At 50.2% G+C, this 26,616-nt stretch overlaps 1 protein-coding gene across 2 annotated transcripts in view; it reads left to right on the top strand.

The window, feature by feature from the left end:
• Nucleotides 1-26,616, top strand: part of SENP1 (SUMO specific peptidase 1) — a 164,878-nt gene that overhangs the window by 125,052 nt on the left and 13,210 nt on the right. For both annotated transcript variants that reach the window (XM_085654535.1, XM_085654534.1), the window contains exons 16-17: nucleotides 3,003-3,087; nucleotides 18,334-18,429. In XM_085654535.1, coding sequence (XP_085510661.1) covers nucleotides 3,003-3,087; nucleotides 18,334-18,429 — 181 coding nt within the window. The remainder of the gene's footprint in view (nucleotides 1-3,002; nucleotides 3,088-18,333; nucleotides 18,430-26,616) is intronic.

Genomic DNA, 26,616 nt, shown 5'->3' with positions numbered 1-26,616 from the left:
TCATACAATGTCTGCTTTAGGGATGCAGGCGGGTTGGAAACAAATTAGGTTTAATCTGCTGAGATAGAATTGCTTGTTGGGGGGTGGGGGGGGGGTAGGGTAGGGGAGGAGTGTCTAGTAAGTAAAGCTTCAGCTTAGCCGAGTAGAAAGTCAAACATATACAGCACTGAAGTTATGAGGATCTCTGCCGAGTTCTAGGAAAGTTCTTGAATGTCACTAAACAGTAGATAGTTATTGAAATAGTACTGGGTATTTATAAAGTGACTAAACACTTAAGCACGGTTGGAGGAGACGAATACTGGTGTGTATGGGAGAAGGTATAACCAGTCGGAAAACTGTGATTGTGTTAACACTGTATATATAAATCACTGGTAAGTTAATGTCCACAGAATCATCCTGTTCTGGGTGTCACTTCTGGGTTTATAAATTCTAATTCTTGAACTCCATCAATGGAATCTAGAGGTTTTTGACTTATTTAGTTTTGGAGGTCTCCTCAGTAGCATTGTGTCCTTTTGGGATCACATCTAGAGTATTGCACAGTTGTAATCCAGACTATTTTATATCGCTTTGCTGACACACTTTAAAATCTTGCCATTTCTTAGGCCTAGCTCTATAATATTCAGGTGTTGTCCCAATCTACGGAGTATTTAATCAATCCTGAAGTCGGTGCTTAATTTGAGCCTGTAGTTTCCATTGCTCAGTTCCAGCACTAAATTTCGAATAGCGGAGCCGGTGACAGTCTGTGACAAGATGGCGCGGTCTGGCTATTTTAGAGATGACCACAACAACAGTTAATTATTCATTCAATACACATTCAAAATGACTATTACCTGCTGACCAAGCCATTCATATAGTCTTGGAGGTCTCAAATATTCCCGATTGTCACACGTGTAGGAGTGTGATTGTCAGTAGTTGTGTTACTGTTATTGGCAGCATAGCAGGAGCAATGTGTAGTGCAAGTTGCAGTGGCTGCCCTAGCACTTATTAATTTTTTTTTTGTTACAAATTGAGCAAATCTGTCTGAGAATTAAAGACCAGTTTTGGCCCCACATTTGAAGTATTACTGCAATTACTGCAGTGTCTGCAGGTCATATTTGGAATATTGTGTATTTTACTGGATGCCACTTTTTGAGATTGGAAAATAAAGATAGTAAGCAGACTGGTGACCAAATTAGTTAATCAAATCATAAAAACATAGGTGATTCAACTAGACATCCAGGAATGTATATATGCATATATACTGTAATGAGTGGTATGTTATGGCATGATATTCTAAAATCTTGCAGATTATTAAAATGAAACAAACCGAAGATCAGGCAGTGTTTTTCTTTTAGTAGATGCAGGCTCTTCCAACCAGAGGCAGTAATATTTACTGAGGGCACCGCTCAGAAGTAGAAAATGCATTTTATGAAAGGATAGTTCTTCGACAATAACTGAGTTCAGAAAGGTTTGGGTGCACATACAAGAGCAGTCACTTCCTGTAGGAGTTGTAGGACAGTGAGTTCAGAAAGGTGTGAATTCACAGGAGAGCAATGACTTGTTATGAAAATGAATCTGAATGCAATGTATTGTCTGTGGACTATCTACACAGAAGAGTTAGGTGGTCGTGGTGCTTCTTATATGTTTGCACATTCTGTGCTTCTGTTATTCCCAGATGTTCGCCGCAGAAGTACCATTGTGCTTGTAACTTTTTTTCCACAGGATTAGTTTTATGTCCATCGGGACACAACATACACTAAGCTGCAAACTTTATGCTTTTGTCTTTCAAAACGTGCTCAGCCAACAGATTTAGTAATGTTCATGTTCGTAAGTTGCATGTTATAATCGATTGTGAATTACTTTTAATATTTCCAATGTCTGTCTAATGATTATTGTAAATTAGCCACAGGTGTTAACCTATTTTATGGGTTATCACAACTCCAAGCTACCAATCTTGTAGTTATTCAGTGAATATTTACAATAGTCTAGCAAAATGCTCTTAAGAAACCGCAAAGTGATGAGAGATAACATTATTGTGATAAAGGTATGTTAAGCATTTAAAATTTGTATTTATTTAAGTTTTTCTACCAGAACTGTGGTGGAAACTATGTTCTGCTAGCCCTGCTTTAACTTCAACAGGGTGCCCAGACTTTGGCTAGATGGGACTATAGCTTTGTTGACCGCCCTTTTGCTAAAATGCATTCTGGTCTTTGGCTGCCATGCCTCCGCTAAAACATGTGTTTGATTTTGTTGAGCAAGCCTTCACTCTCACAGGCTCTATCACTTCGAGCTGAAGTAACACTTTATTCCATCCCTTCTGTCCTTAAGTACAATTTGGTCTGAAATTCTTGATGTTAATATGGTGCCAGAGAAAGTATGCAATGTTTTAACAGTGTGAGCCACTCTTTTTAACTTGCATTTTTAACACTGTTTTTACTGTTCACAGAGCTGTTTCTGTTTTTCTTTTCGTTGGCTTTGGTGTATACCTGAATCGTCAGCCATGTAGCATATTACTGCACAGTAATCTTCCCATACCAACCATTGACTCAGTACACAAGTCTTATAGAAGAATAATTTTATAGATTGGGTTGCTTCTTGTTATAGATTACTCTTTGAGATTAATTTATTCGCAACATTTATGTTTAGTATTACAGGATTGATGATTTGCACATGCTCTTAACCTTGCATGAAATTTATTCCAGAGATGTAAGTGAAACTCTGACAATTGGTGGCCACTGCAAGGTCAATATATACCTGGAGTTGCGTTAATATGGGTTGTTTCATTCAGTGGTGCTTTACTGGTATAAATTGGCGTTCTCGGCATTGCAAGTCAATTGGGCTTGTAACCCTTCATGGCATGTAGTAACACCTCTTGAAAAGGGGTAAGGCACACTTTAGGGATAGCCATTGTACAGTGTATTGAAAGAAGACTTTTTAAAGTGTACAGTATTGGATCTCAAATATTGAATCATGGAGGTGTTTTTTTCACTGACATTTTCTGTTATTTCTCTTCATTCATCCAGGCAATATTTAAAGCAAGAAAGTTTGGACAAGAAGGGAAAAGAATTTGATGCTAATGGTTGGCAGCTGCTCAACAAAAACAGTCGGGTATGCTCTGTGAATGCTGTCAAGCAGTGAATTTGGACAGTGTGTTTGGATTGAATGAAAAATTTGTATTCTGTGTAACAAAGAGTACATTTCAAATAACCAGAATGAGCAAACTGTGGACTTTTACTAGTTTTAACTTTTTTTAATAACCAAATGTTATTAGTTTTAACGAATTGCATCATCCACCAATAATTGATTAATAGCACTTCAGTGTGCGTTGGAAATTTGAACACAATACATGTATCTGTAAAAATCAGCTGCATTACACCATTCGTCCATGATATGCCCCCCATCCACCCCATTTCTTATCCCGTTTTCAGGGGCATACCTGTGCCTCATAGATTGTTTTTTTTTCCTGGTGCACACACCATTCCACCCCTTCCAGAAGTCCAACGAGGGGGGCTCCAGCAGTTTCCAAGTGCGGGCAGTATCGCTTTTGGCCACTAGTGAGGCTACTCCAATGAATACCCTTTGAGATCTTGGCGCCCCCCAACTTCCTCTAGGAGAACCAGCAGGGCCGTCCAACAGCCAAGGTCAATTTGGCAGCCCAGTACCGCAGAAGTCTCACGTTGTATCTGTCCCCAAAAAAACCAGATCACTCCGGCAAGACCAGACCATATGAAAAAACTCCGCTGCAGGTATGGTGCATCTAGCACGTGTGACCTGAGCAGCACAGCCTGCCCGCTGCATTTGCTTAATGGGTCAGATATGTCCCATGAAGGTAGTTAAGTTGGAATTGCCAACTCTCTCGGGGCCTCTCGCCAATCATAATTGTTCTGCTGTCCCACCCAAACCTCCCACTATTGTTGCAGGGTCTCGGAGAGATCAGCCATTTTAAACATCAGGGAGCAGTAGAGCATGTAAATGCCTCCCTTGCACAGTTTCCCCATCAGTAATTTGGCCTCAAGGGGGTTGTATTCGGGCACCTGGGCGTCTACTGGGACATGGACGAGAAGGGCATAGCGTAATTGTGGGTAGCAATAGAATTATGTATAGGAAAGCTGGTAAAAGTCACGTAGCTCCTGAAATGACATCAATGCCCCCCTCAGCGAACATCATCCAAATAAGTGATCCCTATTCAGTCCCATTATGTAAAACCCTGAAGGCCCGTCAGCTGCCCGAGCCATGTACTCTGCCACAGCGACGTCATTCCCGTGAGTTGACAATCCCAGTGGATGAAGAGCAGGCACACTCTCAATCAGAGCATCGTCACCTGGGTGCAGGCAGGGAGAGTGCACCGTGAAGTATGCCAAGTAGACTGTCAAGGCCCAGGCGATGTAGTTTGACACATGTTCATTCCAGCCCCCATTAAAACAATCGTTGACTGTTACCGTTTGCGCAGCAAGGTTGTATCTGTAAAGATCAGTCATTCCGAGGCCCCCCTCATACTGGAAGTGAGCACATCATCTTAAATAATGCTATGCGCCCTGTTGGTTTCGGAAGCAAGGGGCCCCATTTCCGTAGATCCCTAATTATGGCAGTCATAAGGGGTTGGAAATTTAGGGTCCATGTCAGGTCCGGCAACTGTGAGATATAGATCCCAAGGTATTTGAAGGAGTGACACCCTGTTAGCACCCCAGGGCACCAAGTGTGGCCATCTGCAGTTCCCTCAACCGGCACCAATATTTATTTATTCATATTATAATGCAGGCCAGAGGCTTACCCTTACAGACAGAGGATGTCATGGCATCAGTGGCCTGAAGATTGGGTATCTCTCAGGAATAACAAAATCTAATTTGCATAGATACCTATGCGCTCCTCAGTGCCCCCTCCTGCTGCCAACCCCTAACCCGAGCGTTGCATCTTATCAGGCGCACCAGGGGCTCTATCACTAGGGCAAATAACCACGAAGACAGGGGACAGCCCTGGCGAGTGCCCCTGCGGATTGGCAAGGGTTAGGAGAGAACACCGTTCACCCGGTCCTGGACTGTAGGGGTGTTATACAGAAGACTCACCAGTTGACGAAAGTGAGTTCTAAAGCCGGCCCGCTGAAGCACTTTCTCCAATAAGGTCCACGAGATCGTGTCAAAGGGCTTTTAGAAGTCAGTTAGGAGGAAAGCCTGGAAACCCTCCAGGCGTCCTGACGGGGCCAGCTGCACCCTCCATATGTAATGACGGGTGCGCCGGCCTGTCATGAATCCACATTAGTCCGGGTGAATGTAGTAGCTCAATGCCTGACCCAATCTAGTCGCCAAGACCTTTGCAAATACTTAAATGTCAATGTTAATGAGGGAGATCAGCCTAATCGAGGAACAGGGGTCTGTAGGCTGGTCCGTCTTGGGTATCACCACGATGTTGGCAGTATCCACGTCTGAGGGAAAGGACCCGCGCTCTGTCACTTCAGTGTAGAGGGCCAGGAGGTGAGATGTCAAATGAGCCTGATAGCTTTTAAAGAATTCAGTGTTGCATCCATCCAGAAAGGAGGTCTTAGCCGACTTGAGATCTGAAAGAGCCACATTTATCTTCCCTGCTGTGATAGGTTAGTCAAGAGCTTGGGCTGAGGTGCGAGAGATCGATGGCAGAGGGATAGCTCATATCAGTGGGGACGCAACCTCTTCCTCTTGCATCAACGTGTTTCAGTTTCAATTCTAAGCCGCAAAGACTTGCGCAATCTCAGGATACCCTTGTGTAGGGCTCCAGAAGGGTCACGAATGGCTGGCACTATTCTTTTGGAGACATCATGGGTTGCCAGCCAATAGAGTAATTTATTGCAGTTATCCCTATATCCATTGACCCTTTGGTCGATGCATTCCAGCACTGCTTTGCCACATCTAGGGAAACCTGTTGCAGCTTAGTTCTCACCAGTGCTAGCTGACGTTTAGCGTCTTCAGGGGCCCGACTACAGGCCTGCCGATCTAAGTCGTGGATCTGCACCTCCAGTTCAGTTACTTGCGCCAACCAGCCGGTTTCCTTTCTCTGCATGTACCCTTAAATCAGTCCCCGCAAGGTAGGTTTGCTTGCCATCCATAGGGTCACGGCAGAGGACACTGAATTACAGTTGCGTTTAAAGAAAGCCTGGAGTTCCTTCTCTACAAAGTCAGCGCAGTCTTGGTCCATCAAATGGCGTGCATTAAGACACCACAATGGGCCGAAGGGAGTCCCGATGTTGTTCCAACTCGGAGAAAAGGAGTGTGTGGTCAGTAGTGGAATGTGGCAGGATTCGTACAAAGCAGAATGCAAGGAGCCGGATCTGGTCTATTATAGACTCCATTTTGCATGCCGCCGAGGTATGGATATGGGCCTCTGTAATGGGTTCCCCGATCTCCATGCATCACATAGGCCCATAGAGTTCACCCATGAACTCAGCTGAGTAGAGTGCGCCATCCAGCCTGGCGGAGGGGCCTTAAATGTCTTGTGTGGGGACGGGGACAGCGTTAAAGTCTCCCCCTATCAGTGTGGTCCATGGGGGTGGGCCACCACTAGAGTGCAAATAGCCTGCAGTGTTGAGTGGAGCATCTGCTGCGGGACATCGGACAATATGAAATTATAGTGCCTAGCTTCCAGGCGGCTTCAATTCCTATGAATCTACCATGTTGGTCAACGTGGGAGGAGGACACCCCAAAGGCAACGCTTTATGCAGAAAGATCGCGACCCCTCTTGAACCTCTGGAGAAGCCGGCATGGAAAATGCGATCATACCCAAACCGGCCAAGGAAAGGGGTCAGTGGGAACCTAAAAGGTGCATCTCTTGGAGCATGACCACGACCGTCTGATACCGCTTTGTATAGAGCAGTACTGCCAACCTCTTAAACTGGTCTATTAGACCATTCATATTCTAGGGAACAACCCTAACCAATAGGGGCATGACTGGGAGGTGGCAGGTTCGACCTTGGTCTCACGGTCTCTGGGATAAGATTTTAGGCGCTACCATGGAGCTTAGCATGTATAAGTGAATATCTGTGGTGAATGACGCTTGCAATGAGCGCCCGAGGAGAAAACCTAGAAGAACACTAGTTCAACTTTTACTGTCAGTTCTTCTAGACACTTACAGCATATGTCATCTGTTAATCATTACACTAGCAAGTGCAGTAAAGGAGGCCAAGGTTGTTGGATGACTGCTGTGCAAAGGTCACAATTTTTGTTTCTCTTCTGGAGCAAGTGGATCATTGCCTGTGTAACAAAAAAAAAATATGACCCTGCAGGATCATAGATAAAAGTTCATAGTTGGGATGTGAAGGATTGGGCGGTGGGGATTGAAGTTAATATTTTGTGCCCATTTCTGCAAAGGAATGCAGAATCAATAGCCCCCGTCTTTAAGGTTTGTGTATGATGTAGTTGATTGTTTAGTGTACTCTTTCTTGAACAGCATTTCGGTATCGGGCTCCTCTTTTATATCAGGTAAGCAATGCTCATTCTCAAGAGAGGCCACTTGTTTATGAACGTATCGTTGACACAGTAGCTTTGGCACATTTTCTTGCTATAGCAGTGTTCTTGGTTCGAACATGGGCCAAGCACACGCATAGTTCAACATTCCCTATTGTGTTCAGCACTGTATAGTGCAGTGAATGTGTCTCCTGGTAAAACAGTAGTTAGATCACAAGACTCCATGTTTATGCTGAATTATTTCATGAATACATTGGTGCATACAACAAGTTTGAGGTGAATAGTCTGGTTTCTATTATGCCTTGCCTGTGTTTCCATGAATGTCTTTGACTACATCAAAATGTTCATAGATGTGAGCCATGTAATTAACTTCAATCAATCACAGTTTGTAGAGCACACAGCTACCAAGAGAGGAGAGTGTCCCAGCACTACGTGGCTTGCTGATTATCTAGAATGACATATAGTTACACAAAATCTCTTCTGTAACTAGGCCTTGGCAATTGACGGTCTGTTCTTCCTTCAACTCCAGAAGAAGGGATGCCAGGCACAGACGGCGAGAAATGAGAGAGGAACCACCCCATTTTTTCCTCCTAGATCCCGGAACCAACAGAGGATCGGAGGAATGCAGAGATCAAACCGGGATATACGGTCTGATCATGTTCCTCAGATAGCATGGCCCTTTTTGGCGAAAGGCACTGTGTGTCTGCATGAGCCCTTTAAACAAACTCTCTCCTTAATGGAAAGCCAGTGAAGCTCTTGCAGGTGTTGCTGGATGTGTGTCTTTTTCAATACTTTCAACAAAAGCCGAGCTGAGGCGTTCCAAGCGAACTGCAGTCTTCTCAGTTAATAAGCCGGCAGGCCCCAAAGCAGAGCACTCGCTTAGTGCAGACGGGACGTGATCAGCACATGAACTACCATTTTCTGATGCTACTTGGGTAACCAATATAAAAATGTCTTTAGAGACTTTAAAAGTCTGTAGCAAATGCCCACCACGCTATCAAACTGAGGCCCAAATGTAGTCAAGTTATCATATCTGAAAGAAACACGTTAGTTAGATTCCTCACCTTAGAATATCCCCAGGCGTCAGACTGGATCAGGAAGATTTTTCGTCAGCAATACCCCTTGCGCGTCGCTAGGCGTCGTCTGCGGCTCCGTCGTCTGCGTCGTGCGCCGGAATGACGTCGTCGGAGTACTTAGACGCCGCCCTCGCGCGCTGACTTCAGTAATCGCAGATCCGGGAGAGCTACCCCTTTTAGTCTTTTTTGACTAAATTTTTTGATCCTTTTTGATCTTGTCTCGACTCCGGTGCCGGTAGGATGCCTGGTTTTAAAGCCTGTGCTGACTGCAACCGCTTGATGTCGGTTACGGACCATCACCGCCGGTGCCTTTACTGCTTGGGCCTCGACCACGACGCGGAGGCCCTGACCTCGAAGGCTAGACGGGAGCGGTCCCGTAAGCTTCTCGAGCTTCGCCACTCTGCTCCGCGCCCCTCTCAATCCCGGTCCAGGAGGAGGTCCAAGGATCGGTCGCGGAGCCGCAGCCGACATCATCGATCGTCTGGCTCCAAGTCTTCGGGTAAGTCGAAGCACTCCAAGAAGTCCAAGAGGCGACACCGCTCTTCGGACTCCCCTCGCCGGTCGCGCGACTCGGCCGAGGGTCAGGGTGGTTCTACCCCCGCGGCTCCAGTGGAGCCGCAGGCGCCGCGCAAGTCCCCATACCCGCCGGTCCCTGGGACTGACGCGACTCCGGCGGAAGTCAGTGCCTTCCTCTCGGCCATGAGGAACCTGGCTCCGCCGTCGACGCCCGCTGGCGCGCCTTCGGGCCCCGCGGACCCGACTGGGCAACCTTGCCTGCCGGCGGCTCCGGCGCCGGCTCCGGCCTCGACGCCGCAAGTGCCCGAGGGACCCGTTCCCGAGTCCCCGCCGACGCCGGTCGACCTAGTCACGCCTTCTCCGCCGGCGTCGACACCGGTACCACCTCCGACGCCGGCTCCGCTCTGCGTCGAGCCCCAGTTCAGCCCCGATCCGGGCCCGGCGCCGTTACGGCGTCTATGGACGCCGCATTCGGCGCCGCTGGAGACACATTATGTCTATCGCCCGGCTCCGATCCTTCCTCCTGCATACCAGGAATCGGATGATGGGGGCGAATGGGAGGGATCCGAGGATCCTATGGCCGTTCAGGCTCAGCTGTCACAGGACTGGGCAGATGAACTGGGGGAGGCCAGTGGTCTGGATACCTCTCCAGACACTGGATTCATCTCTCCTCTGACTGTGGCTTCGGAGGAGGGTGCTGCTTTCTCTGTGGTGCTGCGCAAGGCGGCCGCAGCCCTTGGGCTCGAGCTACCTGCCGTGGCTGTGAGGACTAACGTCCTCACTGAGGTGCTTCAGTCTGCAGCAAGCTCCACTGAGCCTCTGCTGCAATTCAATGAGGCCCTCATTGACGTTCTGCAGGGCACCTGGTCCAAGCCCTCCACAGTTCCTCCTGTGGACAGAAACGTCGCCAGGCGCCACCGCCCTGCTCCGGGCGACCCCAGTTTTCTGTCCCAACACCCTACCCCCGAGAGCCTGGTTATCCAGGCCTCTACCTCCCAATCCTCCTTCCCGACCGCTCCGCCAGACCGGGATTCCAAGAGACTGGAACAGTTTGGCAAAAAGCTGTTCTCCTCCCTTAGTTTGGGCCTGCGGTCCTTGAACACCGCCTGTCTCTTGGACCGTTATTCCCACTCTCTGTGGGATACGGTGGAGGACGTGCTGCCCCTGTGTCCGGAGGAGGTCCAGACACGACTTACCCAGGCTCTGGCCGATGGGAGGGATGCAGCACGACATGCTATTCGATGTGGGCTTGACACTACGGACTCGCTGGGTAGGGCGATTTCTACCACGGTGGCGCTTAGACCTCACGCCTGGCTGCGGTCCACGTCCTTTTCGGGTGATGTCCAGAGCATTCTAATGGACATGCCCTTTGATGGCACTCGCCTTTTTGGCGAGAAAGCGGACAGTGCGCTGAATCGCTTTAAGGACTCCCGGGCTACGGCAAAGTCCTTGGGCCTCTCGGCCCCGCGGTCGCAAACTTCCGCCCTTCGCCCCTTTCGTGGCCAAGGAAGGGGTGCCTCCTCGCGTACGCCTAGCCACCAGCCGCAGAACCAACCTGTGCGCGGTCGCGGACGTGGTTTCTGCCGAGGCGGTTCTGGAGGACGATGCGGTCAGCCCACATCCACCCCGGCAGCATCCGCCTCAAAGCCTTCCTAGTCCGAGCTTTCAGGCCCATTCCACGCCAGTGGGCGGCAGAGTTCGCCATCACCTGCTCCACTGGTGGTCCATCACATCGGACAGGTGGGTGCTGCAAATCGTCCGAAGGGGCTACTCCCTCCCCTTCGAGACGACCCCTCCAGCCATGCCACCGCAGCCCCACGGTATCTCGGGGGATCATTTGAATCTTCTCCACGAGGAAGTTTCGGCCCACTTGGCCAAGGGGGCCGTCGAGCGCGTTCCGAGCCCAGAAGTAGGTCGTGGTTGTTATTCCCACTACTTTCTGGTTCCCAAGAAGGGCAAAGGGGGCCTACGCCCTATCTTGGACCTCCGGAACGTCAATGCATTCCTCCGGAAGGAAAGGTTCAAGATGTTAACTTTGGCTCAGGTTCTGGCTGCCCTAGACCCGGGAGACTGGATGGTAGCGTTGGACTTGCAGGACGCATATTTCCACATCCCCGTCCTGCCGGCCCACCGGCGTTACCTGCGGTTCACGGTGGGTCAAGAGCACTTTCAGTTTACCGTGCTCCCCTTCGGCCTCACCAGTGCCCCTCGGGTGTTCACGAAAGTGATGGCGGTGGTCGCAGCTCATCTGCGCAGTTTAGGGGTTCCAGTCTTCCCCTATCTCGACGACTGGTTGTTGAAGGCGGGCTCGCCCCAGGCAGTCGTCTCCCACCTCCAGACTACGGCGGATCTCCTGCATTTGCTGGGATTTTCCATCAACGTGCCGAAGTCACACCTGAGTCCCTCTCAGAAGCTCCTCTTCATCGGAGCGGTTCTCGATTCGGCGCAGTTCCGGGTCTATCCACCGGAACAGCGGGTCCGGGATATTCAGGCCCTGATTCCCATCTTTCGGCCTCTATCCTGGGTTTCGGTCAGGCTAGTGTTGCGGCTTCTGGGGCTGATGGCCTCCTGCTTCCTACTAGTGCATCACACCAGGCAGTGGGACCTGAAGTTTCAGTGGGCCCAGCATCACTGCAACCTGTCCGACCATGTCTTGATCTCGGAGGGCACTGCACAGCAGTTGCGGTGGTGGCTCACGGACCGCGATTGGATCAAGGGCAAGAGCCTCTCCCTTCCCCAACCGGAGCATGTCGTAGTGACGGATGCGTCCCTCCTGGGATGGGGTGGCCATATGGGAGAGGCGGAGATCAGAGGCCTCTGGTCTCCGGCGGAGTCTCGTCTTCACATCAACCTGTTGGAGTTGAGAGCGATCCGACTTGCACTGAAAGCCTTCCTTCCCTCGGTCAGGGGAAGTGTCGTGCAGGTGTTCACCGACAACACCACCGCCATGTGGTATTGCAACAAACAGGGCGGGGTGGGGTCGTGGACCCTTTGTCAGGAGGCTCTGCGCCTCTGGACATGGCTGGAACACCAGGGCGTCACCCTAGTGGTTCAACATCTGGCGGGCTCTCTGAACGCCAGAGCAGACGAACTCAGCTGCCGGTGCATGATGGATCACGAATGGCGTCTGAACTCCGAAGTGGCGCAAGGTCTCTTTCAGCAGTGGGGAGAGCCTTGGTTAGATCTATTCGCCACCGACGAGAACGCGCAATGTCAGCAGTTCTGCGCGTTGGAATTTCCAAGGCGGCACTCGCTCGGCGACGCTTTTCGTCACGAGTGGAGTTGCGGTCTGTTGTACGCCTTTCCGCCTATACCACTTCTGCCCAGAGTGCTGAAGAAGATCAGGCACGACCGGGCCCAAGTCATCTTGGTGGCTCCGGATTGGGCACGAAGGTACTGGTATCCCGAGCTACTCAGTATGTTGACCGATCGTCCGATACGTCTGCCCCTTCGGGAGGATCTTCTGTCGCAGCAGCAGGGGACGGTCCTCCACCCGAACCTGTCCAGCCTCCACCTCCATGCGTGGAGATTGAGCGGCAGCAGTTGATGCCATTTGACTTGCCTCCTGAAGTCTGTGATATCATTCTGGCAGCCAGGCGTCCCTCCACAAAGACGGTATACGCCTGCCGGTGGAACAAATTTGTGGCATGGTGCACAGCAAAGGCTGTGGATCCCCTTTCCGCCCCTCTTTCTGAGGTTCTGCTCTTTCTTCTTTCTCTGGCCCGGCAGGGCTCTGCCCTGGGCACCTTGAAAGGTTATCTTGCTGCCATCTCTGCCTTCTTGCGGCTTCCTGATCAGCCTTCTCTTTTCAAGTCCCCTGTAGTTACACGCTTTCTAAAAGGCATTACTCACACGTTCCCTCCTGTCCCTTTTGTAATGCCTCAGTGGGACTTGAATATTGTTCTCACATTTCTAATGTGCGCTCCCTTTGAGCCTCTTCATAATTGTCCTCTTCGTCTGCTGACGCTTAAGACTGCTTTTCTGGTAGCCATCACCTCGGCTAGACGGGTGAGTGAGCTCCAGGCTTTATCATCAAAGCCTCCTTTTCTCTCTGTTCATCCGGACAAGGTTGTCCTTCGGCCTCGTCCCTCCTTTCTTCCGAAAGTGGTGACCCCCTTTCATCTTGGGCAGTCTGTCACCTTGCCCACCTTCTTTCCGCCTCCGCATCCTTCCAAAGAGGAAGAGAGGCTCCACCGTCTGGACACAATACGTGCGCTCTCCTTTTATCTGGACCGCACAAAGCAGTTCCGGGTGGACGACCAACTTTTCGTTGGATACGTGGGTGCTAAGAAGGGGAAAGCTGTGCACAAACGGACCATCTCTCGGTGGGTCGTTTTGTGCATCAAAATTTGTTATTCCTTGGCAAAAAAGGACCCTCCTGTTGGGCTGCGCGCCCATTCTACTCGGGCCACGGCGGCTACTACTGCTTTGGGACGGGGTGTCCCTTTGCAGGACATCTGTCAGGCGGCAATGTGGGCTTCGCTACACACGTTTGCCAGGCATTATTGCCTTGACAGCCAAGTCCGGAGGGATGGCTTCTTTGGCCGTTCTGTCCTCCAGGACTTTCTGGTGTGATCTTGGTTCGCAGACCCACCACCGGGGATGGTATTGCTTGGGTATCTATTCTAAGGTGAGGAATCTAACTAACGTGTTTCTTTCAGATGAACAAGTTACTTACCTTCGGTAACGATGTATCTGTAAGAAACATTAGTTAGTTAGTTAGATTCCTCACCGACCCACCCATCCTCCCCGGTTTGCGAACTGACATCTAGGGTTAAGGTTATCCTTTTCAGGCCCCTAGATTTTATTTTTGGCACCAGTGTCGGTCTTTGCATGGCTCTGCGTTCCTGGCGCGGAAAGCTATGTACAAGAACTGACGTCAGCGCGCGAGGGCGGCGTCTAAGTACTCCGACGTCATTCCGGCGCACGACGCCGACGACGGACGCGGAGCCGCAGACGACGCCAAGCGACGCGCAAGGGGTATTGCTGACGAAAAATCTTCTGGATCCAGTCTGACGCCTGGGGATATTCTAAGGTGAGGAATCTAACTAACTAATGTTTCTTACAGATACATCGTTACCGAAGGTAAGTAACTTGTTCATTTCACCCCAAAGTTCCTCACTACGGAGGATTGGCCTGGAGGGGAAGGGACCTGATTGGGCCCCCATTGACCATCCCACAGAGGGGCGGAGAACCGAATAACAAAATCTCAATTTTTCTGGAATTGCACTGAAAATTACTTGGGCGCATCTAGTGGAACACAGCTGAAAGACAACAAGTCTTGAAATTCTTAAGGGAATTTGTATGTTTTTATCCAGCGTAAGGATAATTTGTGCGTTGTCAGCATAGGACACCACCTGCATGCCATAAGATTAAATTAGCGCTGCAAGAAGAGTCATATCAACATTAAACAATGTGGGGCTCAGTGGAAGCCTTGGGGGACTCCTTGCTCAAGGGGCTTTGGTTCCGTGGAATGGGGTGCCATCCAGACTGCTTGGCTATGGTCTGATAAGAATGATTGGACCCAGGCCAGAGTGGAATCACCGACACCTATATTTCTCAGTTGTTGTAATAAGATGGGGTGGTGCACAATGTCAGAAGCTGCAGATAAATCGAGAAGCAGCAAAGCAACCTGCTTCCCCTGATCCACTAATAGTGTCCAAGACCTCCACGAGTGCTGATTACATACAGAAACCCGATTCTGAAGGATTTAATAACTGGTGTTGTTCCAAATATTCAGACAGGATCTGATTGACCCACTACTTCAAGATTGTTGAAAAAGCTGCAATAACAAAATGGGTCTGAAGTTAGCCAAGACACATCTTTCAGCAGACAGCTTTTTTTAGCAAGGGAATTAGCTTGGCCTGTTTCCAACATCTTGGCACAGTAGCTGAGCTTAGGGAGCTGTATAACAGAAAGTTGACGATGCTGTTAATAGCTAAACAGTTAGCCACAAGAATATGGGGAGGGCAAAGATCGTCGGGTGCCCCTGATTTATAGGTTTTTAGAGCTTGTTCCGAGACTTGCAGCGTAATCGGCCCAAACTCCTAAAGGAAGAAGAACCAGGGCTGGACAGGAGTTGCTGGTAATTCATCAGGCACATCTGTCTCGGAGGAGCAATCTATTCCGTCAGCGCGTCCACAATAGCTCTGATTTTGTTATCGAGATAATCTGATAATGGGGCACAGGGTTTAGGAGAAGCATCTAAAGGAAGTTAAGTGCCTCCGACTGAGTGAGTTTATTCGCAATTCTAAAAACATCTTTGGATCTACATCTGGGGCCTGCTAACTGCCTTGCAAAGAGGTCCACTTGAGCCCTCTTTATTGCTTGATGATAGACCCTCAATGCACGTTTATAGAGTTCCTTATTCTCTGGTAGATAAGCCTTTCTCAGCCTCTTTCCAATTTTTTGCACTACTTGCGCGGACTCCTAAGCTCTTTATTGAACCATTGGCAGAAGCATGTCTGCTCTTGGCTGTGCTGGAACTTTACTCCATTGGAGCCACAGTGTTTGCCATCTGTAGGAGCCAGTCTTTAACCGACTGAGCATCATCTTCAATATCTCCGCACCACGTTGTTATCGTGGAACCGAAAGTGTCCGCTATTAATTCACTCTGAGTTTTTGCCCCCTTTCTATGGGGGGGGGAGGAGCTAGTTCTTCTACCTATTAGTCCTTGGTCCACCTTCCATGAAAAGTAGATTGTAGCATGGTCTGACTAGTTGTTCTTAAGAATGTCTGATGTTGTGATGTGGCCATTTTTTTAAATTGGGTAGGTCAATCAACTAATTGCTTCACATTCCAGGAGGACATATTATCAAGGAGTAATCGACCATAAGGATTTGAGGTAGTATCCAACTGAAGATTAAGATCTCTTAGCACAGTAAAGCTGGAGAATTTCAGAAGGTACCTCTGTAAATTCTCATCCAAGGAAGCCAGGACTTCAACCACATAGCAGGTAGGCCGATAAATGAAGATTCCTGCAAAGGTCTTTTTAGCAGACAAAGTGAGACAGAAGCTGAGCACCTCTGCCCCCTTAAGCTCTGTGACATTAAACAAGGCACACCTAAGGGACTGTTTGAAGACCATTGTTGCTCCCTCACCGGTCCTGTCCACCCTATCAAAGTGGAGCATTCTATAACCTTTCTGAATCGCCATTGAAATATCAGGTGCCAAGCTCTCAGATATCCATATTTCGGTGAGGAACAAGATGTCAAGGTGTTCATCACTGAGAAGCTCTAAATGTGCATCACGTTCTTATGTAGGGATCTTACATTGATGCGTGCATCCTGTACCTCTAATTTTCTACCAAGCTTTTTACTACAGCAGGTATTAGCCTTCTGAGTGCTAGCATCTGACCGGTGCATATTGGCAGGAAGTTCGAACACCATGTGGAGGTAGGAGGTAATCTACCTACCAAACTGTCTATCCCAACACAGTGGCTGCCTCTGCACAGTGAATGGTGCTCCTCAGAAGAGCAGACTAGACGCTGCCCAAGTGCTGAGCGTGCTCGGAGAGTGGACAGGCACAGACGGGCTTGCCTTTGGTGTGGCCCATCCTGCACTGGCTCTGCTTAAAGGCTTAAGGGACATCCCCTGCCAAACACAAGAGTGCCTGTGATCTCTACACATGATCAAGCTAACATGTTTGTCAACAAAAGTCTGAATTGACTATATTGTGAAAATGCCTTGCACAAGGACCAAGAAGACATAAAACTGAACCCATACCTTGACCGAATGCTACTAACTCCAAGGAACTTAATAAATGCATCAATATGATTCTTTCACACAGCTAACGCAGTGTTTGTGTGGCAGAAAAGGCCAGAGGGATTTCATCAATCATAAACTGAATGCACATTATTCTGAGTGTTCAACATACAGTTGTGCAACCATCACAGATCACTCCACACTTGGGATAGGCATCCCCACAATGTACAGACGGTCATCTGCACACCAAATCGCCCAACAATGCCAAACCTTGAATGAACTGAAGAAGGGTGCATAATAGAAAGGTACAACATAACATTTCAACAAATACAGATGAGCGCTAGAGTACATGATCCACCCTTATCCACAAGATTCGCAAAAGTGCCTCTTGATCCACCCAGATTAGTCTTTTGTGTTAATTCACAGAATATAATTTTTTTTTAGACATTTTGTAAATACACCAGGCTTATTGTACTGGTATATTTTAGTAAATATTGAATGTCTCATTTTTCTACAAAGCTTTATTTTTTCACCCATCAACAAGGGCAAAGGATCATTCCCTTCGTGTTAATGCCAGCTCAAACGGAACTTATTGCTATAACAACATGCTCCTTGAGTTCTTGGTGGAGTCTCACACAATCCTGTCCTGTTTTTCCCTTCTTCCACCAACTTCTCTTGCAGAATGGCAGTTTAAACAGGAACCACTCACTTCAACTTCCGAAGACTCTCAAAATGCCAATCGCTGACTGCAGCGTCAGTGGGCAGCAGATTGGGGAGTGGTTTTTCCTTTGACAGGAGCTACTATAGTTGTTTAACAATTCCGCTGCTCGTGGTACATTTCCCATACTCCCCCCAACACTTCTGCTTCTTAGTGATAGATGTAGCAGATGATGCAGATGAGGAGCATCAGGAGTAGTTCCGCATGCCTTTTTCTGTAACTGCCAGTCCTTAACAGAAGAAACCAGAGGCAGGTGCAGGAACACCAGAATAACAATGAAATCTCCTCAGCTTGTGTTTTATCACCTTTTAGTTCCCACAGTCTATGCATTCTGGTCAGTTAGGAAACCTCCCGTGTGTTTTTATTAAAATACTTCTCAATGGTAATCTCCTAACCGGGGAAGTTTGACAGCACCTAAAATAGTGATCTGTTTTAAATTCACAAACAGATTTTCTAGGACTGACTTCAGCCATGTTAATAATAGCTGGCTGCACGTGTCATGCATAGCTTGGCACGTGCACCAGCACGTTTTTAGAAAGAAGCTGCTTTGATATTTACTTGAGATAGTTATAGGAGCTGCTGTGTTTGTTTGTGGGACATGCAGGTGCTCATTCAGGTGTATTTGTGATTTGCTCCTGGTTTGAAGATATCCAATAATGTTTCCCTGGAATGAGCAGACCTATATTTATTACTATTTTTCACAATGGTCAATAGCCACATTTCTAAGTAAGGCACCCTCGCAATATTTAAATTGCAGAAATGTGTCCCTAGTTGAATGAACCCACTGATCCAAATGATATCCTGCAAAGTTCATTGAATTTAGTAACTTGCGAAGATGATATTTAAAAAAAATAGACCAAATTCTTGTTTAACTGCTTTAAATTGACAGCTTTGTTTTGTGTGTTTGTTAGGAAATTCCACAGCAGATGAACGGAAGCGACTGTGGAATGTTTGCCTGTAAATATGCTGATTATGTTACCAAAGACAAACCCATAACTTTCACCCAGGTAAGTCACTTTGGGATTAGCAGTGAAAACGACCATGGTTGGTAATTCCGACATTCAAACTAGGAGGACACTTAAATTGGTTTCCTACATAAGTTGCCCAAGTGTTGTTTGTTCCATACCGGTTTTGCCGTCATAAAATACATATATGCAGGTTGTCCTGCGAACCATGTCAGTGACCCCCTAGTCTTGGGTGGAGGAGATGCAAGATACCCACCCCATTAAGGCATGCAAACTAAGTGCATTATTGAACGAAGGAAAAGTAGTAGGAACGTGATTATGGTTTTTTCTAAATGAATACGCTTATCTTTTGGCAGAAGAATAACTTTTTTTCCATTCTCTACACATCTTCAGGTAATCCCCCAAACATGCCTGTTCACCTAATCGCCGGTTTGAAATGCCCGACATGAAAGATACATTTGTATCTATTTAGAAACGTTCACACTTTTCCCAGAGACGTAGAAGCTTGCCTCTCTCTAGTGTTTTATACTTGGTAAATTTGGACTCTATAAAGACTCTATTCAAATAAGACCTAATCTTTTCAATGTGCTTTGTACTCTCAAACATTGAAGAGACTGCTCAGGACAGACCACCACCACCACCACCACTGTCTGCATGTCCTCCCTCAAATAAAAGTGGCATACATGGAAGAGGTGAAGTAGATTGAATATTTAGGTGAAGGGTGTAGCGACAGGCATTCAGTGGACATATGTATTAGGAAAGCAGTAACATAACAGCAATTTTACTAGTGCTTTTAAACCTCTCTTACTGATCTGTTAAGTTTTATTGTAAGTGCATGTACTCCTGTCATAAACTTAAAGGCTCTATAGACTCGAACTTCCTAACTTAGGCAATCAAGGGAGCAAGAATGGGATAAACTATGATTAAAAAGCCATGTTTTCAAAAGATTCCCAAAGGAGGTTAGACAATAGTCAGCACACAATAACGTGTGTTCCAAAATATGGTTTCAGAAATTGGGAAGGATCCCCTCCATAAAATACTCATCTTAATTTGGGGATGTGTAAAAGGAACTTACCAGCTGAGTGTAAATGTCTTTGAAAGGGAACTCAACATGGAAATTTAGAGGTAAGCATTGCAGGGATTTTCTGATAAATGGCTTTATATAACATGGTCATTGCTCTAAAGAAGACTTCTCTGGGGTGGGGTACCTGAGGGCCAATGTAATATCTTGATGCCTGAGGTATCCTTTAGTCAGCTGACCCTCTGCCTTTTGAACAAGCTGTAGACTCCATAGCAGTTTGGTTGGGGAAGCTCGGTACAATGCATTCCAGTAATACAGACAAAACTGAGTTAGAGATTTTATCACTTGTATGTGGTGATTAGGTCTCAGAAACGGTAGGTTTTGCAGCATACATCTTTTCTGAATTCACGTGCTGTGCATTAATCTGCCATGTAATGGTTGGTTCCAGAGTAGTCTCCCTTTCATCTTTTTTTTTTTATTTTTTATTTTGCCCCCCATGGTCATAGTCCACCATTTGGGCTTAAACCTCTCTTTGTGTGTCGTCAGACATATGCCCTTGACGCAATCACCATCATCAGATTATTTTTCCTACCTTTGGACCTGGAAATCTGAGGAAGAGCTTCGGAGTCAAGAAAGGTTCCTGTTCAAGGCATGTGTTCCTTAGATACACATGCTTTTCATAATCCTGCCATTTAGTGTTGGGTCCGGATGTTTGCACGTTATTTTTTTTCTGAAGAAGTCTTTTCAAGTCACGAGGTAGGCGCCTCTTCCTTTCGGTGATAATGAACATTGGATGTTAGATTGTTTTCTTTCCGCCATCTGGTTCGGATGTGTATTGCAGCACTCTGGTTCGAAACCGTTTTTTGGGATTCCTTTAGTGCGCAATCCACTCTACCCTCATCTGTATTGTTTCAAATGCATTCTCCCAAGCCTTGCGTGTCGAAAATCAGAAAACTTTACAAAGTATGGTCGGAATACTCCAACCGCGACCTTCGGGCCTAGCCCGTTCAAGTTACTTCCACTTGACAATATCTACATCGAGTAATCCTCTGATGGAATAGACTCAGCTTCAATTCTGCCCTCGGTGCCTCTCGAAGTACCCGTGCACCGACCATCACTAAGTCTGTAATCTGTCTCTCTCCCCAGAGTCCAGAGAAGAAGATTGTGACGCCTGTTGGTCATTTCGATCCAAGAAGACTTTGCAATACCTTCGGGCTGAGCGGAAAGCGATGCGGAGGCAGAGCATTGAAGACACTCCCGATATCTTTGGCGAACAAGATATTGAAGAGGAAGACCTGGAAAGTCGGCAGCTGAAGCGGAAGAGATTTTCTCTGTTCAGAACTCTGATTCGGAACTCAAAATCGAACCGGAATCCCACAACATTCTAGTTGGTCATGGTGCAGTGTGTACCCAAAGCCATTTGCCCATAAAAAGACCTGCTTCCACCAAACAAAAGGCTTCCAGACCACCACTGCCATCCTACTATGGTAGGCACCAAGATTCTGCTTCCAACGCTCCACCCTCCTGCTCCACACCGAAAGCACAACTAAAGCCTTCCGGCTCCGTCTAGAGCCAAAACTCCAACTCCGCTCAGAAACCTTTGATTCTGAAGGACAAAAAAGAGAATCCTGTTTCGGCTCTGAAAATTTCGGCACGAAACATAAATCTGCTCATACAATGCATCTGAAAGAAACACGTTAGTTAGATTCCTCACCTTAGAATATCCCCAGGCGTCAGACTGGATCCGGAAGATTTTTCGTCAGCAATACCCCTTGCGCGTCGCTAGGCGTCGTCTGCGGCTCCGCGTCCGTCGTCGGCGTCGTGCGCCGGGATGACGTCGTCGGAGTACTCGCCGCCCTCGCGCGCTGACGTCAGTTCTTCTTTTTTCCGCGCCAGTAAGCGCAGATCCGGGAGAGCTACCCCTTTTAGTCTTTTTTGACTAAATCTTTTTGATCATTTTTGATCCTTGTCTGTCGACATCTGGTGCCGGTAGGATGCCTGGGTTCAAGGCTTGCGAAGATTGTCATCGACTGATGTCGGTGACCGATCACCACCGCCGGTGCCTCTACTGCTTAGGCCTCGACCACGACGCGGAGTCGTGTAACGACTGTCAGGCCCTGACTTCGAAGGCTAGGCGGGAGCGGTCCCGCAAGCTTCTCGAGCTTCGCCACTCGGCTCCGCGTCGTGCGCGATCCCGGTCCAGGAGGAGGTCCAAGGATCGCTCGCGGAGCCCTAGCCGACGCCACCATCGATCGTCGGGCTCCAAGTCGTCGGGTAAGTCCAAACACTCTAAGAAGTCCAAGCGGCGACATCGCTCTTCGGACTCCCCTCGCCGGTCGCGCGACTCGGCCGAGGGTCCAAGTGGTTCCACCCCCGCGGCTCCGGCGGAGCCGCAGGTGCCGCGTCCGCCCCCATACCTTCCGGTCCCTGGGGCTGACGCGGCGCCGGCGGAGATCAGTGCCTTCCTCTCGGCCATGAGGAGCCTGGCCCCGCCGTCGACGCCCGCTGGCGCGCCTTCGGGCCCCGCGGACTCGACTGGGCGACCTCGCGTGCCGGCGGCTCCGGCCCCGGCGCCGTCGACGACTCCGGTCTCGACGCCGCAGGTCCCCGCGGGGCCCTTGCCTGGGCCCCAGTCGACGCCGGTTGACCTTGTCACTCCTCCACCGACGCCGGCGCCACCGACGCCGACGCCTGTGACGCCGACGCCCCAGTTTAGCCCTCATCCGGACCCGACGCCGGCACGGCGTCCGCCGACGCCGCATCCGACGCCGCTTGAGTCCTACCATCTCTACAGTCCGGTTCCGATCATTCCTCCTGTTTATCAGGAATCGGAAGAAGGGGGCGACTGGGAGGGGTTCGAGGACCCTCTGGCTGTTCAGTCACAGCTTTCTCAGGACTGGGCAGATGAACTGGGGGAGGCCAGCGGGCTGGACACCTCGCCAGACGCTGGATTCACTTCTCCTCCGACCGTGGCTTCGGAGGAGGGTGCGGCATTTTCTGTGGTGCTGCGCAAGGCGGCTGAGGCCCTTGGGCTCGAGTTGCCTGCCGTGGCTGTGAGGACCAACATCCTCACTGAGGTGCTTCAAACCTCAGCAAGCTCCACTGAGCCTCTGCTGCCGTTCAACGAGGCCCTCACTGACGTTCTGCAGGGCACCTGGTCCAAGCCCTCCACAGTTCCTCCTGTGGATAGGAACGTTGCCAGGCGCCACCGCCCTGCTCCGGGCGACCCCAGTTTCCTGTCCCAACACCCCACCCCCGAGAGTCTGGTTATCCAGGCCTCTACCTCCCAATCCTCCTTCCCGACCGCTCCGCCGGACCGGGATTCCAAGAGACTCGAGCAGTTTGGCAAGAAACTGTTCTCGTCCCTTAGTTTGGGCCTGCGGTCCTTAAATACCGCCTGTCTCTTGGACCGTTATTCCCATTCCCTGTGGGATACGGTGGAGGACGTGCTGCCCCTGTGTCCGGAGGAGGTCCGGACGCGTCTTACCCAGGCTTTGGCCGATGGGAGTAATGCAGCACGGCACGCCATAAGATGTGGGCTTGACACCACGGACTCGCTAGGTCGGGCGATTTCCACCACGGTGGCGCTCCGCCGCCACGCCTGGATGCGGTCCACGTCATTTTCCGGGGATGTCCAGAACACCCTCATGGACATGCCCTTTGATGGCACTCGCCTGTTTGGTGAGAAGGCGGACAGTGCGCTGAACCGCTTTAAGGACTCCCGGGCTACGGCCAAGTCCTTGGGCCTCTCGGCTCCGCGGGCGCACACCTCCGCTTTTCGCCCCTTTCGTGGCCAAGGAAGGGGCGCCTCCTCACGTCCGCAAAGCCACCAGCCACAGAACCAACCTGCGCGCGGTCGCGGACGTGGCTTCCGCCGTGGCGGAAATGGAGGCCGACGTGGTCAGCCCACATCCACCCCGGCAGCATCCGCCTCAAAGCCTTCCTAGTCCGAGCTTTCAGGCCCATACCACGCCAGTGGGCGGCAGAGTTCGCCATCACCTGCTCCACTGGCGGTCCATAACATCGGACAGGTGGGTGCTGCAAATCGTCCGAAGGGGCTACTCCCTCCCCTTCGAGACGACCCCTCCAGCCATGCCACCGCAGCACCACCGTATCTCGGGGGATCATTTGGATCTTCTCCGCGAGGAAGTTTCGGCTCTCTTGGCCAAGGGGGCCGTCGAGCGCGTTCCGAGTCCAGAAGTAGGTCGTGGTTGTTATTCCCACTACTTTCTGGTTCCCAAGAAGGGCAAGGGGGGCCTGCGCCCTATCTTGGACCTCCGGAACGTCAATGCCTTCCTCCGAAAGGAAAGGTTCAAGATGCTAACGTTGGCTCAGGTTTTAGCTGCCCTAGACCCTGGAGACTGGATGGTAGCGTTGGACTTGCAGGACGCATATTTCCATATCCCCGTCCTGCCGGCCCACCGGCGTTACCTGCGGTTCACGGTGGGCCAAGAGCACTTTCAGTTTACCGTGCTCCCCTTCGGCCTCACCAGTGCCCCTCGGGTGTTCACGAAAGTGATGGCGGTGGTCGCAGCTCATCTGCGCAGATCAGGGGTCCCAGTCTTCCCCTATCTCGACGACTGGTTGTTGAAGGCGGGCTCGCCCCAGGCAGTCGTCTCCCACCTCCAGACTACGGCGGATCTCCTGCATTTGCTGGGGTTTTCCATCAACGTGCCGAAGTCACACTTGAGTCCCTCTCAGAAGCTCCTCTTCATCGGAGCGGTTCTCGATTCGGCGCAGTTCCGGGTCCATCCACCGGAACAGCGGGTCCGGGATATACAGGCCCTGATTCCCATCTTTCGGCCTCTATCCCGGGTTTCGGTCAGGCTAGTGTTGCGGCTTCTGGGGCTGATGGCCTCCTGCATCCTACTAGTGCATCACGCCAGGCGGCGCATGCGGGCTCTGCAGTGGGACCTGAAGTTTCAGTGGGCCCAGCATCACGGCAACCTGTCCGACCATGTCTTGATCTCGGAGGGTACTGCACAGCAGTTGCAGTGGTGGCTCACGGACCGCGAGTGGGTCAAGGGCAAGAGCCTCTCCCTTCCCCAACCGGAGCATGTCGTAGTGACGGATGCGTCCCTCCTGGGATGGGGTGGCCATATGGGAGAGGCGGAGATCAGAGGCCTCTGGTCTCCGGCGGAGTCTCGTCTCCACATCAACCTGTTGGAGTTGAGAGTGATCCGGCTTGCACTGAAAGCCTTCCTTCCCTCTGTCAGGGGAAGTGTCGTGCAGGTGTTCACGGACAACACCACCGCCATGTGGTACTGCAACAAACAGGGCGGGGTGGGGTCGTGGACCCTTTGTCAGGAGGCTCTGCGCCTCTGGACATGGCTGGAACACCAGGGCGTCACCCTGGTGGTTCAACATCTGGCGGGCTCTCTGAACGCCAGAGCAGACGAACTCAGCCGCCGGTGCATGATGGATCACGAATGGCGTCTGAACTCCGAAGTGGTGCAAGGCCTCTTTCAGCAGTGGGGAGAGCCTTGGTTAGATCTATTCGCCACCGAAGACAACGCGCAATGTCAGCAGTTCTGCGCGTTGGAATTTCCAAGGCGGCACTCGCTCGGCGACGCTTTTCGTCACGAGTGGAGTTGCGGTCTGTTGTACGCCTTTCCGCCTATACCACTTCTGCCCAGAGTGCTGAAGAAGATCAGGCGCGACCGGGCCCAAGTCATCTTGGTGGCTCCGGATTGGGCACGAAGATACTGGTATCCCGAGCTACTCAGTCTGTTGACCAATCCCCCGATACGTCTGCCCCTTCGGGAGGATCTTCTGTCGCAGCAGCAGGGGACGGTCCTCCACCCGAACCTGTCCAGCCTCCACCTCCATGCGTGGAGATTGAGCGGCGGCAGTTGATGCCATTTGACTTGCCTCCTGAAGTCTGTGATATCATTCTGGCAGCCAGGCGTCCCTCCACAAAGACGGTATACGCCTGCCGGTGGAACAAATTTGTGGCATGGTGCACAGCAAAGGCTGTGGATCCCCTTTCCGCCCCTCTTTCTGAGGTTCTCCTCTTCCTTCTTTCTCTGGCCCGGCAGGGCTCTGCCCTGGGCACCCTGAAAGGTTATCTTGCTGCCATCTCCGCCTTCTTGCGGCTTCCTGATCAGCCTTCTCTTTTCAAGTCCCCTGTAGTTACACGCTTTCTCAAAGGCATTACACACACGTTCCCTCCTGTCCCTTTTGTAATGCCTCAGTGGGACTTGAATCTGGTTTTGACATTCCTGATGTGCGCTCCCTTCGAGCCTCTTCACAATTGCCCTCTTCGTCTTCTAACTCTAAAGACTGCTTTTCTGGTAGCCATCACCTCGGCTAGACGGGTGAGTGAGCTCCAGGCTTTATCTTCAAAGCCTCCTTTTCTATCTGTTCATCCGGGCAAGGTTGTCCTTCGGCCTCGTCCCTCCTTTCTTCCTAAAGTGGTGACTCCATTTCACCTTGGGCAGTCTGTCACCTTGCCCACCTTCTTTCCGCCTCCGCATCCTTCCAAAGAGGAAGAGAGGCTCCACCGTCTGGACCCAAAATGTGCACTCTCCTTTTATCTGGACCGCACAAAACCGTTCCGGGTGGACGACCAGCTTTTTGTTGGGTACGTGGGCGCTAAGAAGGGGAAAGCTGTGCACAAACGAACCATCTCTCGGTGGGTCGTTTTGTGTATAAAAATCTGCTATTCCTTGGCTAAAAAGGACCCTCCTGTTGGGCTGCGCGCCCATTCTACTCGGGCCACGGCGGCTACTACTGCCTTGGGACGGGGAGTCCCTTTGCAGGACATCTGTCAGGCGGCGACGTGGGCTTCGCTACACACGTTTGCCAGGCATTATTGCCTTGACAGCCAAGTCCGGAGGGATGGCTTCTTTGGCCGTTCTGTCCTCCAGGACTTTCTGGTGTGATCTTGGTTCGCAGACCCACCACCGGGGATGGTATTGCTTGGGTATCTATTCTAAGGTGAGGAATCTAACTAACGTGTTTCTTTCAGATGAACAAGTTACTAACCTTCGGTAACGATGTATCTGTAAGAAACATTAGTTAGTTAGATTCCTCACCGACCCTCCCATCCTCCCCGTTCTGCGAACTGACATCTAGGGTTAAGGTTGTCCTTTCAGGCCCCTAGATTTTATTTTTGGCACCAGTGTCGGTCTTTGCATGGCTCTGCGTTCCTGGCGCGGAAGGCTATGTACAAGAACTGACGTCAGCGCGCGAGGGCGGCGTCTAAG

The sequence above is a fragment of the Triturus cristatus genome, chromosome 4_1 (genome assembly GCF_964204655.1).
Source record: "Triturus cristatus chromosome 4_1, aTriCri1.1, whole genome shotgun sequence".
Taxonomy (NCBI): Eukaryota; Metazoa; Chordata; class Amphibia; order Caudata; family Salamandridae; genus Triturus; species Triturus cristatus.
Note: the sequence above shows the minus strand (reverse complement) of the source record. Positions and strands in the feature narration are given on the sequence as shown.